This window comes from Anarhichas minor, unplaced genomic scaffold (genome assembly GCF_050575085.1).
Source record: "Anarhichas minor isolate MPS153535 unplaced genomic scaffold, ASM5057508v1 ptg000064l, whole genome shotgun sequence".
Lineage (NCBI taxonomy): Eukaryota > Metazoa > Chordata > Actinopteri > Perciformes > Anarhichadidae > Anarhichas > Anarhichas minor.
In genome coordinates, this window is record NW_027466510.1 from 3727 (window position 1) to 17500 (window position 13774).

The 13774-nt window shown below is 41.5% G+C and overlaps 1 protein-coding gene across 1 annotated transcript; it reads left to right on the forward strand.

Annotated features, from left to right (window-relative positions):
* Positions 1-1286: 1286 nt before the first annotated feature.
* On the forward strand, positions 1287-10899 carry LOC142933918 (arrestin domain-containing protein 3-like). The gene is made up of 8 exons (XM_076078218.1): positions 1287-1822; positions 4752-4833; positions 5937-6084; positions 6829-6931; positions 7051-7307; positions 8803-8956; positions 9049-9203; positions 9807-10899. Exons 1-8 carry the CDS (start codon positions 1543-1545, stop codon positions 9882-9884), a joined length of 1257 nt encoding a protein of 418 aa, XP_075934333.1. The 5' UTR covers positions 1287-1542; the 3' UTR covers positions 9885-10899.
* The last annotated feature ends 2875 nt before the right edge of the window (positions 10900-13774 follow it).

The window sequence follows — 13774 nt, forward strand, 5'->3', positions numbered from 1 at the left end:
GGAGATAATCACAATATTAATAACTTATATTTCTCACATGAATCTCTTTCTGGATCAGAGCAGACTGCATCGGCTGAAGAAGAGCGTGCGGCGCGATCAGAAGCTGCTGAAGAGCTGCTGGGTGTGAGGAGGAAGTGACATCATTTATTCTACTTACATTTTGGATTTTTTTGGATGCTTTTATGTGTTCATCACTTTAAATACTTTGTGTACTGCAGGTAGTTTTATCTGTAACAATACATCATTATTTATTGATTATATTTTATATTAATAAGTGCAAAGTAACTTGCTGTAGTGCAGTACAAATGTACAATAATTATCTTTGAGATGTAGTACAGTATAATTATAAAGTAGCAGAAATAAAGTACAAGTACTTAAGTACAGTACATGTACTTGTACTTCAGTCAGAAACAGAACCATTAAATAGAAACGCATGAATTGTAAATGATTCGGTAATATAAAGTACCTCAATATTGTATTTGAGTACAGTCCTTGAGTAAATGTAATTAGTTACTTTATGTCCCTGTATTGTTTAATGTTTGTAGTATTTTCCTATTTACAGTAACAGTGGAATATAACTAGTCAATTTACACAAAGTACAGGTACTTTATGTCATACTACTACTTCATACTTTACTACTTAATAAGAGTAGTATTTCCCTCTGAGAGGTAGTGGGGTAGAAATATAAAGTAGCAGAAAATAGTCAAGTGAAGTACAAGTACATAAGTACAGTTGAGTAAATGTAGTTTCCAACATCAGTCAGAGCCATTAAATACAAAACATGAAGTAATAGTTACTCAAGTGAAGTACAAGTACTTATACAGTACTTCAGTACGTAGTTACTTTATGTCACTGTATTGTTTAATATTTGTAGTTTTTCCAGTAACGGTGGATCCAACTAAGTAAATATACACAAGTACAGTTAAGGTACTTATGTACTATACTATACTTTCTACTACATACAGTATTAGTTCCCTCAGAGTGAAGTAGTAATATCAAATGGAAAAACTCAAGTATCTTAAACTTGTAGTTCAGTAAATGTACTTCGTTACTTTCCACCATTTAAATTAGATGCAGAAACATTTCAGAACTATTTCTGAAATGATTTGAATGTATTTCCTTTTGATAAGAACTGTGAGTGGAGACATTTCCTACTCTGAGTATTTGTACTGTACTGCAGCTCGTGTGTGTGTAATTGTGTGTGTGTGTGTGTGTTGTGCGCACATGCTCAGTGGAGGTTTCTTTTTTTTTTTGCGCACAGAGGCTTTAAGAGCGGAGCGGCTGGAGGCAGACGGCAGCAGAGAGACCGGAGAGACACCGGAGGAGAGCTGGAGCTCCGTCAGCTGCGCGTCTCAGACCCCGGATGAACCGACACCGACACCGCGGAGGAGGAGGAGGAGGAGGACCCGGCTCTGTGCGGGGCTCCCGGAGCTAAGGCGCATGTATCCGCGCCACGCGGGGCTCTTTACGCACAACTTCTCCTCCATAGACTCTTTATAAATATATATTTTATATTGATATAGTTTCCTCATTATTGTCATCATGGTGCTGGGCAAAGTGAGGGCCCTGGCGGTCTACTTCGACAGCCTGAACGAGAACAACCTGCCGGCGTTCTCCGGCGGAGACCAGGTGTCCGGGCGCGTGGTGGTGCAGGTGAGCGGAGACGTGCGCGTGAGGAGCTTGGAGGTGACCGCGAGAGGAGTCGCCAAGGTGCGGTGGACCGAGTCCAGGAACACCGGAGCGAACACGGCGTACACGCAGAACTACACGGAGGAGGTGGAGTACCTGCAGCACCGGGACACGCTGATCGGAGAGGACCGAGGTAAGACTTTGTTTACACGATCAGCTGATCGCTGCACAAACTTTTGAGACACCAGCTGATTCCTGTGATTTCATAAAAAATAAAAAACTGAAAAAACTTTATTAATACAGAGACAAAAACAAAAGAAGCCTGAAAACATCCGCTGGTGACAGTTTTTGGTGCTGATGCAACAGCTGATGTTCTCTCTTCAAACGAGCGCGTGCATTATGGAATCAAACGGCTGCACGTGCACACAGTGAAGCTTTTAATTAATAAGAGGCTGTTGTTGCTTCACATCTCAGTTTACTGCAGGAAGGAGAACACAAGTTGAGAAACACAAAAAGAAAGAAATCGATCCAATAAAAAATCCAACGGTTTTTTTATGGTTGATGTTTTGTGCATCGATCCGACTGAAGGAGGAGAAACGTGTTTCCTTTACTGATGACATCCTGAAGCGAGGCTCAGCAGCCAACTCCCTTTGTTAGAAGCGGTTCAAACCTGTTCACAAACGGCCAGAGAGGGGGGGGGGGGGGGGGGAGGAGGGAGGACCCAGCTGACTCTCTGTGAGTGTGTGTGTGTGTGTGTGTGTGAGTGTCCGTTGAATAATATGAGCCGCTGTTTAAAGCTCCACCTGTTGTTTTGTGCTTGTTTTACTTGTAAAACGATGCAAACAGGACAGTTTGATGTGAATGAGATAATAACTGAACCATGTGAGGCAGACTGGTGGTTCTGCTCTAAATGTGAGAACATGTGAAGGATTGAGAGACATTTCGTCCACAAGAAGCAGAAGAAGAAGCAGAAACATGGAGGACTTTTGTTTATTTAATGGACTTCCTGTCAGAGGTTTGTTTCTCTGATGGAGGTCTAAGGTGAAGAAGAAGTGAAACGATGACATCAGAGTCAACTTTAGGGATGAAGTGATGAACTCTTGACTCAAAGGAAAGGATGAACATTCCTGAGCTTTTGATTGCGTCACATGATCTTCCTCAGCTGAAGATCCTCAAATATAAAAAGCTCAAAATATCTGCAGATTTAAGAACTGAAGTTTACAGAACAAGAAATGACAAACCAGGGTTAATCATTTCAATAATAATCTATTCATTAATGTAGAAGAGAATAAAAGTAAGATTTAACAAAAGTATAAACAATAAAATAACAGAAATCATGTAAAGACAGAGATGTAGAGACAGCGGTCCTCTGGACAGAGACATGTACATAAAACCTCCGACATCACAACAAGAGATACTCATTCAAAGAGACGTGTTTGTACTCGCTGTACGCCTTCTTTTCTGTCTCTTTGTTTTTGGCTCAGTTTTTAGTCGTTTTTGTCTCTTTGTGTTCGTTTTGTCTCTTTTTGGTAGTTTGGTGTCTCTCTGTAAGTGAGGACCTACTTACCTCGATGACATCACTGACATGAGTCTATTTATTGAACATTAAATCTTTATCTGATGATGTGAAGCTTCCTATGCTTGTAGTAGTTTCAGGGTTTTACACGGGTTTCTGGAGAGGTTTTATACTTCTTGTTCTTTATTGATTGAGCCGGAAACCTTCGATCTGATCTAAACACAAAGATATTCATATTAATATCACACGAGACAAAGAAATCTGAAGACAAAACAAACAACTTAAAGGAAAACAGCTGCTTCAACTTTGTGATTTAAAGTTCATCGTTAGACCTCAGCTGAGGAAGACCATGAGATTTGATGGAAAGCTCCAGAACAGCTGCTAAATGGATCTCCTGGTGAGATGTCTGTAGTTTTCATCAACAGTTTACATGTTGAACTTTTGTACCAGGATGTAAATGTGATGAAGATTCTGTAAATGTGATGAAGATTCTGTAAATGTGATGAAGACTCTTTATTTCCTCTTTAAATGTGATTTATTTTGAAAGAGTAAAGAATCAAATGGTGTGAGTGTGAAAGCTGTTTCTCTCCTCATCTTTTATTTAAGCCTCAGAGTTTCAGGTCTACCTGTTAGTTCACTGTTGGTGTCTAACGCCCTTCCTCCTCTTCCTCCTCCTCCTCCTCTTCCTCCTCCTCCTCTCATGCAACACACCACATGGCTGTACTAATGTGGGAAGGGGCTTGTCTCAGCCGAGCCAATCAGAGCCCAGATTGTAATACGTGTCACGTTCTCCTCCAATGAGGAGCCGAGTTGTGATGCAGGCGTTGGAGTTTCCAGCTGAAGGAGGCTGATCAGTCTGGTTCATACCGGTCTACTCCTGCTCTCTCTGTGTGTGTGTGTGTGTGTGTGTTCGCGGCCAACCTGACACACACATGCATGCAAGCTGTTGATAACAGCTCTCAGCCGAACACAGACAGACAGACAGAGGGACAGGCAGAGGGACAGGCAGAGGGACAGACAGAGGGACAGACAGAGGGACAGACAGAGGGACAGGCAGAGGGACAGACAGAGGGACAGACAGAGGGACAGACAGAGGGACAGGCAGAGGGACAGGAAGCTGACATCATCATGTTTAATCTGAAGAACAAATAAAGAAAAGAGGAAGTAGAGTTCACGTTTCTCTGTTTGTAGCTTCAGCTTCTTCACTGCTGCTGAAACTAAAATACAGGAATACAGTTACATTATTTCAACATATATAGAGTATTTGAACTGCGTGGTACTAGTACTGTTACTGTAACAGAGTATTTGAACTGCGTGGTACTAGTACTGTTACTGTAGTAAAGGATCTGAATACTTCCTCCTCTGGTTTCTCGTACGGCTTCAACCAACAATCATTTTCATTAACATTTATTTATTAAATTAAGTAATTAATTTATGTTAATAAAGTAACGTCGTCGTCATATTGTTTGTTTTTGTTCGACCAAATGTCCAAAACCCTAAAATATTCTGTGTACTTTGATACAAAAACAGAGAAAAGCAGTAAATCTGCATATTTGAGGGACTGAAAACTATTCTGCGATCGTGAAACGTGTTCTCTGTGTTTCAGATGAAGAAGGTCCAGAAGAAGGTCTCACAGTTCTCCACGCCGGACTACACGAGTTCGCCTTCAGCTTCAACCTGCCTCAGATGTGAGTACTGACTCAGTACATTTACTCAAGTACAAGTACAATGTAATGAGGTACTTTCCGAGAGTATTTTTTTAGTTTAATGCTACTTTATGCTTCATTTCAGAGAGAAATATTGAACGTTTTGCTCGACTGAATTCTTCTGACAGCTGTAGTTACTTTACAGATTCAACTCTAACAATAACAACATCTGATACGTGTTTAGAAAACTACAAAGTGTTTTTAATAAAGCACATTTCAGACAAGTTGTTAGCAGTTCCACCAAAGAGATAAAAGTTTAAATATGACGTTTATTTAAAAGTTATTGTTTGGATTCAAAGCAAATGGAAACAGATTTATTGAATAAATGAGGACGTATGAAAACATGAAATGTTCTCTTCTTCTTCTTCGTTGTCTTCTTTTTCTTCTTCTACTTTTTCTTCTTTAACTTTTTCTTCCACTTCTTCTTCTTCTTCTTCTTCCACTTCTTCTTCTTCTTCACGCGGTAACGTCTCCGGACGGCTAACCTGGCCCGTAAGCGCCCTGAACCTAAATCGGTGTCCACGATGAACGAGCGCGGCGCCGTGCGTCCATGAGGCAGCATGGACGTGACCGGGTGTGCCTCCGGTGGTAAGAGGCAACTGTATCTGGAGCTCCCTTCGAGCTAGGTGCATTGTGCCGTCTCGAAGTCCACTCGGAGCGAATCGGGGCACACAGAGCGAGAGTGAAGGTCGTAGTCTAAAGGTCTGTGGGGAGTCCAGTCTGGGTACCCCGACCCCAGACCTCGGGCTGCCCGTCAATGCAGATCTGCGGGGTGTGATCGCGGCGGTGCCCTAGGCCAACATCGTGGCCCGTAGGAGGGGAGACGTTACCGCGTTATCCCTTCAGATTTATCTGGTGTCTCTGTGGAGGGGCCCCGACCCTTAGGTTGGGAACCACTGAACTAAACTAGCTATACAGGAAATATTTCACTGCACAATGAGCACTTTTACTGATGATACTTTAGGTACATGTCCCTGATAATACTCCTTTAACTTAAGTAGGAGTATGACTGCAGGACCTTTACTGGTAATGGAGTATTTAAACATTATTGTACTTGTACACTAATACTACTCTCTCTGTCTCAGGGCTCTGGCCACCTCGTTTGAAGGTAAGCATGGCAGCGTGAGGTACTGGGTGAAAGCTGAACTGCACCGTCCGTGGCTGCTGCCGGTCAAAGTGAAGAAAGAGTTCATTGTGTTCGAGCACATCGACATCAACACGCCGCTGCTGCTGGTAAGAGACACTTTATCTGTGGTTCTAAAGGAGTACCAACACTTTATCTGTGGTTCTAAAGGAGTACCAACACTTTATCTGTGGTTCTAAAGGAGTACCAACATTTTATCTGTGGTTCTAAAGGAGTACCAACATTTTATCTGTGGTTCTAAAGGAGTACCAACACTTAATCTGTGGTTCTAAAGGAGTACCAACACTTTATCTGTGTAGCCTTGTAATATAAAAGTGTTTTCGGTAGAACCCCCTGGGTGGGTTCTAGATGAAAGTCTTGTAATAAACCATTACACCATAGAAGGGTTTTCTTTAAAACCTCTCATAGGGGGTTCTGGGTTGAACCTTTCACAGATGGTTCTAGGTGTAACTCTTTAAAAAAAGGTTACTCCAGGAACCAAAAAGGGTTCTCCCATGAGGACAATCCAAACAACCCAAATGGATCTAGATAGCACCGTTATTTCTTAGTGTATTAAACAAACAAAATATTACATGTTAATTGGTGAATTTTAGAGATTTTCATGGACAAATTCAGTTTCTTCAGACAGCGCTAGGCTAGCTGTTTCCAGTCTTTATGCTAAGCTAACCAGCTGTAGCGTCATGTTGACTGAACATACATGAGTGTGGTATCAATCTTCTCCTCTAACTCTCGGCTACGAAGCGAATGAGCTCATTTCTCAAAATGTTCCTTTGAGAAGGCGATATTATCCGTGATGTTGTGGAAGCACTAACCCGGGTGATGGTGTGCTTCAGGCCCCTCAGGCTGGTTCTAAGGAGAAGACGCTGTGCTGCTGGTTCTGCGCTTCAGGCCCGATCTCCCTCAGCGCCAAGATCGAGCGAAAGGGCTACACACCAGGTGAGCCGCCTCTCCCCCTTAACTCCTTCAACTCTTTCCTTTATTTTTACTCTCAATGTTTCACTTATTTCACTTCTCTCTCAGTCCGACAGACTGATCTCTTCTCCCTTCTCTCCAAGGCGAGTCGATCCAAATCTTCGCCGAGGTGGAGAACTGTTCGTCCCGGGTGGTGGTGCCCAAGGCGGCCCTGTACCAGACCCAGACCTTCTTCGCAAAGGGCAAAGGAAAGCAGATCCAGCAGCTGGTGTCCAACCTGAGAGGAGACCCTCTGCCTCAGGGGAAGAGCCAGAGCTGGGAGGGCAAACTGCTGAAGATCCCCCCGGTGTCGCCCTCCATCCTGGGCTGTCCCATCATCAGAGTGGAGTATGCCCTCGTGGTGAGTCCAGGTTTCTCTGCACCTCAAAGCCACTATGTGTAGAGTCTGACCCGGGTACACTGAAGACCAGAAGGACTCAGATCCTCTAAATATGTTAGTATCACAATACAAACATGACAAGTAAAAGGTACCATAAATATTTTAGTATTAAAGTATTATTGTATTAAAAGTTAAAGTAAGAGTATCACAATGATAAAAATATGCTGTTACAAAATTATACTTGAGGACATAAGTTTTATAGTATCAAAAGTAAAACTATTCAAAATGCACTCTTCAGTTTATACCATGTTGTCATATTTCTTACTTCAAATTTACCAGCTAACATGAAAAACGACACACTACAGTAACGCAGTAAAAACTAATAAGAAACTGTACACTAATAACCTGCTGGTTATATATTAAAGTTAGTGCTGGGCAAGTTAACGCGTTAACTCATTCATTCATTAACGCCGACAATTATTTTTTCACGCAGTTTATTTTTTATTATTAAGCGGACATTTTTAACACAAGAACCGACCGACCGACCAACAGCGAGCGGTGAACAGCTGTTTGTGTGGCGTCTCTTCCGTCTCTTCCTGTTTCCTTCACCTACATTCCCCTGGGTCCTAAGTCCCTCCATGTACAGCTTCTTATTCCCCTCTATGTACCAACGTACATTTATAACAAATACCACATATATTACGGTAATCAGCGTTGAATATGTGTCTGACCTAAATACCAAAAACAGAAAAAAAGAAATGATTAATTTAAATGATTTTTTTAAAGTGTTTTGTTTGTAATATGTATAATAAGCATCATTTAGTATCACTACTGAGAACATAAAAACATGACGTAGATAGATTTGCAGTTTTCAAGAAGTATATTTAAATTTCATCTCTTACACACATGAAGATAAAGTTATGAACACCGGCTGAATATCTATGATCAGAATCATTATAACTGTGTTATAACTGCTGCTGTGTAAAGGGAATACTGCTGCTAACAACAACCTGATGTGTTTAAAGTGTTTAAACCAAATGTTATTGACCTTTGTTCATATAGCAGGACTTTAAAATAAAAGTGCACAATACACTACTTTTTAATTCATTATTGAACTTTGCCATAACAATGAGATTAATCGCAAAAAAACATGCGATTAAATATTTTAATCATTGCCCAGCACAAGTTTATTGTTGTTATTATTATTATTATGTTTTTATTCATTTTATTGTGTTTTATTTTCATTATGTTTTTAATAATAATTATTAGAATAAATGAGGGATGTATTGTTGGCGAGTGTAGCTGGAGGAGGTTCAGGACGGTGTTGTCTTTGACTGTAAAACAACGTTCCTGTTAAAGAACGAGGAGTTCTCGTCTCTTCACACTCAGGTCTGTCAGCTTGTGTAACGCACCAACAGCTCATGTGTATATGAAAATACTTCATCACCTCAGGAGCTCATATGAACTGGTCCAACTGGCTCCCACTGAGACCCCCCCCCCCCCCGTCTCCCTGCAGGTGTACGTGGACGTTCCCGGCGGGTTGAACTTGTCTCTCTCGCTGCCGTTGGTGATCGGGACCATACCTCTGCACGCCTGCTCCTCCCGAACCTCCAGCATCAGCAGCAACTGCAGCACTTTGAGCTGGCTGGGTCTGTCCGAGAGGCCTGAGGGTACGAACACACACACACACACACACAGACACACGTGTGTTTTCTCTGTCGCTGCACTGAGGGTCTCTAACGCTCGTCTGTTGTTTTTGCAGCGCCGCCGAGTTACGGCGATCTGTCGATATCAGAGTCTCAGAGGCGGGAGTGTCTGCACGGCTGTGAGAGGTCTGAGGACCAGGACCAGGACCAGGAGGCTCTGCTCACTTACATCACAGAGTTCAGATATCTGCCCCCCCCACTCTACTCTGAGGTACAGTTCATACGCACACTCATAAACACACCGTCAGCAGACAACTGTCACTCACTGCAAGAGAGTACAAAACGTACAACATATACATGAAGATACAATAAGAGTATACAAAATATATAAAGTATATATTAAGATGATATACAAAGTATCCACTTAAGATACATGAACAGGTATCATCTTTCAAAACTACTTCTAAACACATCATTATACTTCAGCTGAGCGTTACAGGAGTTTTGAGGATTTTTTGGGTAAAGCCGAGCTAGCTGTTTCCTCCTGTTTCCAGTCTTTGTGCTAAGCTAAGCTAATGTAACCGGCTGCAGCTTCACATGTATTGTACAGATGTGAGAGTGGCATCGATCTGAACATCTGTCTGTGATGTCATCACACCTCTGACTTCTACTACTGAGGGATCACATCTTTCAGTTGTATTTAGCTTTTTGGCCTCAAGTTGACAATTAAAATTAAAGAAGACATTTAAAAGAATACGGGATTCAAAAGGATTTAGATTTTCTATCCTGTCAACATGAGGAAGTTTAAATATGTGCTTTATATGTATTGCTCCATCAGCAGCCGGTAAAGACGGCGCTCTGTCCCCCCCCTCAGGTGGATCCGTACCCCGACCCCGTGGAGGTGTGCTCGGCGGCGGCCGTCAGGAGACCCGACACGTGTCCGTCCCGCTGAGGAGAAGCTCGTGAGCTCTGAGAGGCTTCATGCACAGCGTCACCCCTCGACTCCAGCCAGCTTCTTACCAGATTATATATCACCATAAATAAGGCTGGGGGGGGGGGGGGAGTCAGCTGAGAGAGTATTCGGTGACCGCACTGACATATGGACCAGGGATTTTCTATCCTGTGTATCCTGTGCTCACGATGAGGCAAAAAACAGAGTTCCTTGACACCACTGTGTGACTCTGACGAGGCAGAACACAAACACGACGCCTCCACGGTGAATTTTGCACAAACCGTTGTTACTGTTTTTTCCTTTTTCGGTGGTTTTATATATTCTGCAGATTGCCGCGGTCTTTTTTTTTATTCTTTTGTGCGGTAGATTCTGTCCACACAATATTCTCTTAAATATAAATGACACCTTTTTTCAAGACGAGGACAAAAGCTACAAGTTCAGTTATTAAAGGAGAGTTTGAGCTCTGGGACAAGAAACAAATACAAACACTTCGAGCACTGACAGTAAAGCTCAGATTGTGTGTGAGTGTGTGTGAGAGAGAGAGAGGTGTGTGTGTGTGTGTGTGTGTGTGTGTGTGTGTTGGTTTAAATGACCAGGGTCTAGAGAAAAAGCACAACTCCAACCAACCAAGATAAAGTACCACAAGTCGCCTGTCGGGTTCTGCTCTGAACTGAAGCTTCTCTTGCTGTAGATTTTATTTCATTATTATTTTTATTTTCCGAACATGGATGTTAAGAAGCTTTGTGCTCAAGAAAAAAAAGATAAAAAAAGATAAAAATGTTTACAGATGAATATATCAAATTGAGAATGTTGTTCAAACAGCTTCCACCTAAAACTTCAAAGTGCAATATATTTTTGTATGAGTACTCTTATTTTATTTTTTTTTTTTTGCACTAGTTTTTCATATACTCTGTTGCTGTTTATTCCATTTCTGTGCATTATATATTATTATCATGATCTTACTGCTGTCATGATCAATTTTTTGATAAAATAAAAGGTTTATTTTATAAAATAATGAGTCATTTGTAGTGTTTCTGTACATTATGAGATAGTAAGTCATAATTATGAGATAGTATCTCATTATAATGACTTACAGGATCTTTATTTGTTCCTCACAATGAGCTTCCATACAAACATGAAACCTGTTTTTGGGATTCAGTGAGAATTACACTTTACAAATATATAATTATCTCAGTCGTCCATCGTGAATAAACGCTCATAAACCCGCTTGGAGAACATGAGCTCCGTATTACTGCAGACCTTCCCTGAGAATCCTCATGATGTTAAGTTTACTCCAGTATTTAAGTAATCCAGTGATAGTTGTGTGTACATTCATGTGTACACTGTAAACCAGAGCTGCTACTAGTTCATTCTGCATACTTTAAATCGAGCCACTGTGCCAACGTGTAAACAAATATTGGCTGAATGTGTGCGACTCAGTAAACCCCCGGCCTACACTCACAGTCAGTGTAACAGCAGCTGATCCGTCATCCCGGTTTCTGCAGAGACAACAAACCAGATGTGAGCCGGAGCTCTCGTGAGCCGCTGCACACTCTGCAGAAAACAGAATTGAGCTTAAATTCACCAAAAGTTACCATTACATAATGCCTCATTTGCATATTTAAACACAATATTTCAGAAAACTTGTAATACAAATAGTACTCCTCTTAATGTGAGTGATGAAGTGGTGAAGTTTCATGGTGATATCTATGAGTTCATGTTTTGACCCTATTCACCCGTAGTGTCTTCAGAATGTCTGTAATTTAACTAAACGTCTTTAAAGTATTTTCACAGCGTGGTATTAGTACTTTTACTTAAGTAAAGGGTCTGAATACTTCCTCCACTCAAGTACTTTGAGGTAAGTTTGTACTTTACTTCAGTCTCTACACTTTTATGCTACTTTATTTCTACTACGTCACGTTTCAGTCAAACAAAGTATCGCGTTAGTTCCGGTAACGCACTGAAGTCAGGCTTCTATCTGCCGTATGCTTCACAATCATTGGCCCATTCACAGGCATGTGACCAGCAGCCTCCAATCACATTCTCGCAGGTGCATAGCACGGGAAAGTTTCTAAAGCATTTTATTACTGTTTCCTGTTATCCTTTTAAATTTCTGCTGGTGTTATTCAAATATTATTTCCTGTAGCAGTTGAGCTAATTTCTTCAGATGTCCTCAACATGATAACCTTTTCTTTTTATTATTGTGATAAAGTTAAAATACTTTTGTTGTTTTGTGGGCGTTTCCTGTCTACAAACTGAAGGCTGTCATAATGACCTCATAGTAAACCAGTAACATGACTCTTTAGAGGTGTGACATCCTGGCTGACTTAAACCAATGAGAAACAGCAGCTTGTTTGGTTCCAAAACAATAAAAATAACATAAATAATAATCATCACTTTGTACTTCTATCGACTGTCACCAAGTCTCACGCTGAGCCTCTAAAATCAGCTTTTATTCCACCGCCTTTGGTTTCTGCAATGTGGAGAAACTGTCAAAATTGAACATGTATCACCCATTTGTTGCTTGATTTACAGTTAAAGGCACATAAATAACTCTGAATAATCACAATCTCTAAGCTGTTTGAGTTAGTTTGGTCTATCAGCTCATGCATGCTGTTTGTCTGAATATACTTTACTTAAACATTTATTTGTGGTTGAATCATAAAGGAACCATTTTAAAGTTTATCTGAGGTTTCCTGACTGTCTATAAGAAGTGGACGTATGGTGACGTCACACATTGGGTTGTGGACTCATGTTTTACAGCCTTGAGTTCAGCGTTCTGTCCGTTAGGATCTTGGTTTTCGTCAGTCGCCATGTTGGTTTTTTGCAGCCAGAAGTGACAGAAGAGGGCGGAGTTAAGTACAACCACATGCGTGTGAAAACACACTGTGAAAGGTTAAAGTTGAAAGACGAAAAATTCAGACAACTCCTCTGGTAGAGACCTGTCAATCACCGTGTAGCCCCGCCCTAAAGCATCCCCTGCTTTATGGTCTGTTTGACTCTAAATGGACCATAAGTTACTAAATGAACATCATGCTGTATTGAAGAAGACTTGAAACTAGAGATTGAGACCATAAACTCATGTTTACAATGTTTACTGAGGTAATAAATCAAGAGAGAAGTAGAGTCATTTCCTCATAGACTTCTATGTAATCAGAGGAGTGACTGTGTGGCTGTAAATGGTTATCAAGATTTCAAGGCTTTTGGCATATGAAAGTGGGCGTGGCTTAATCTCTCAGCCCCTCACACACCTTTTTATGTATTTTTAAAACTCTGCAGTCGGTGAACTTAGGCTCGGATCTGTGGGTGAAGTTACACTTTCTAAGTAAGATTAGGGTTTTTACTTGTACTTACGTGTATTTTTATTTTGCTGTGTCGTACTTTTACTCAAGTAAAGGGCACGAGTACATGTGTGCATGTAGAAGTGTGCAGCAGACTCCGATCCATTCTTATCATTGAACCCTCAGACTAACCGTGTCTAACTCTTCTTCTATGAAAACATATCCTGTTCATAAGTGTTTCTACCGTGACTCTTTAATTACTGCGCTGTGAACAAGAACAAAAAACACAAAAAACACAAACCCTCCTCCCACACAGACCAGAGGACACATGAACGATGTTTTGGCTTCCACCAAACAGGCTGCGTCTGTCCAGCTGATAAACACAAACTAGTTTCAACTGGATGCAGACAGGCAACGCAGACAGGCAGACAGACAGGCAGACAGACAGACAGACAGGCAGGCAGGCAGACAGACAGACAGACAGGCAGACAGACAGACAGACAGGCAGGCAGACAGACAGGCAGACAGACAGACAGGCAGACAGACAGACAGACAGGCAGGCAGGCAGACAGACAGACAGGCAGACAGACAGACAGGCAGACAGACAGG

What these genes read in the sequence shown, in the direction of transcription:
- LOC142933918 (XM_076078218.1), top strand. Translation starts at nt 1,543, where the DNA reads ATGGTGCTGGGCAAAGTGAGGGCCCTGGCGGTCTACTTCGACAGCCTG. An exon ending in TCAACACGCCGCTGCTGCTG is followed by an intron (nt 6,085 to 6,828) that starts GTAAGAGACACT and finishes GGTGTGCTTCAG; the next exon opens with GCCCCTCAGGCTGGTTCTAA. An exon ending in CCCCCCCACTCTACTCTGAG is followed by an intron (nt 9,204 to 9,806) that starts GTACAGTTCATA and finishes CCCCCCCCTCAG; the next exon opens with GTGGATCCGTACCCCGACCC.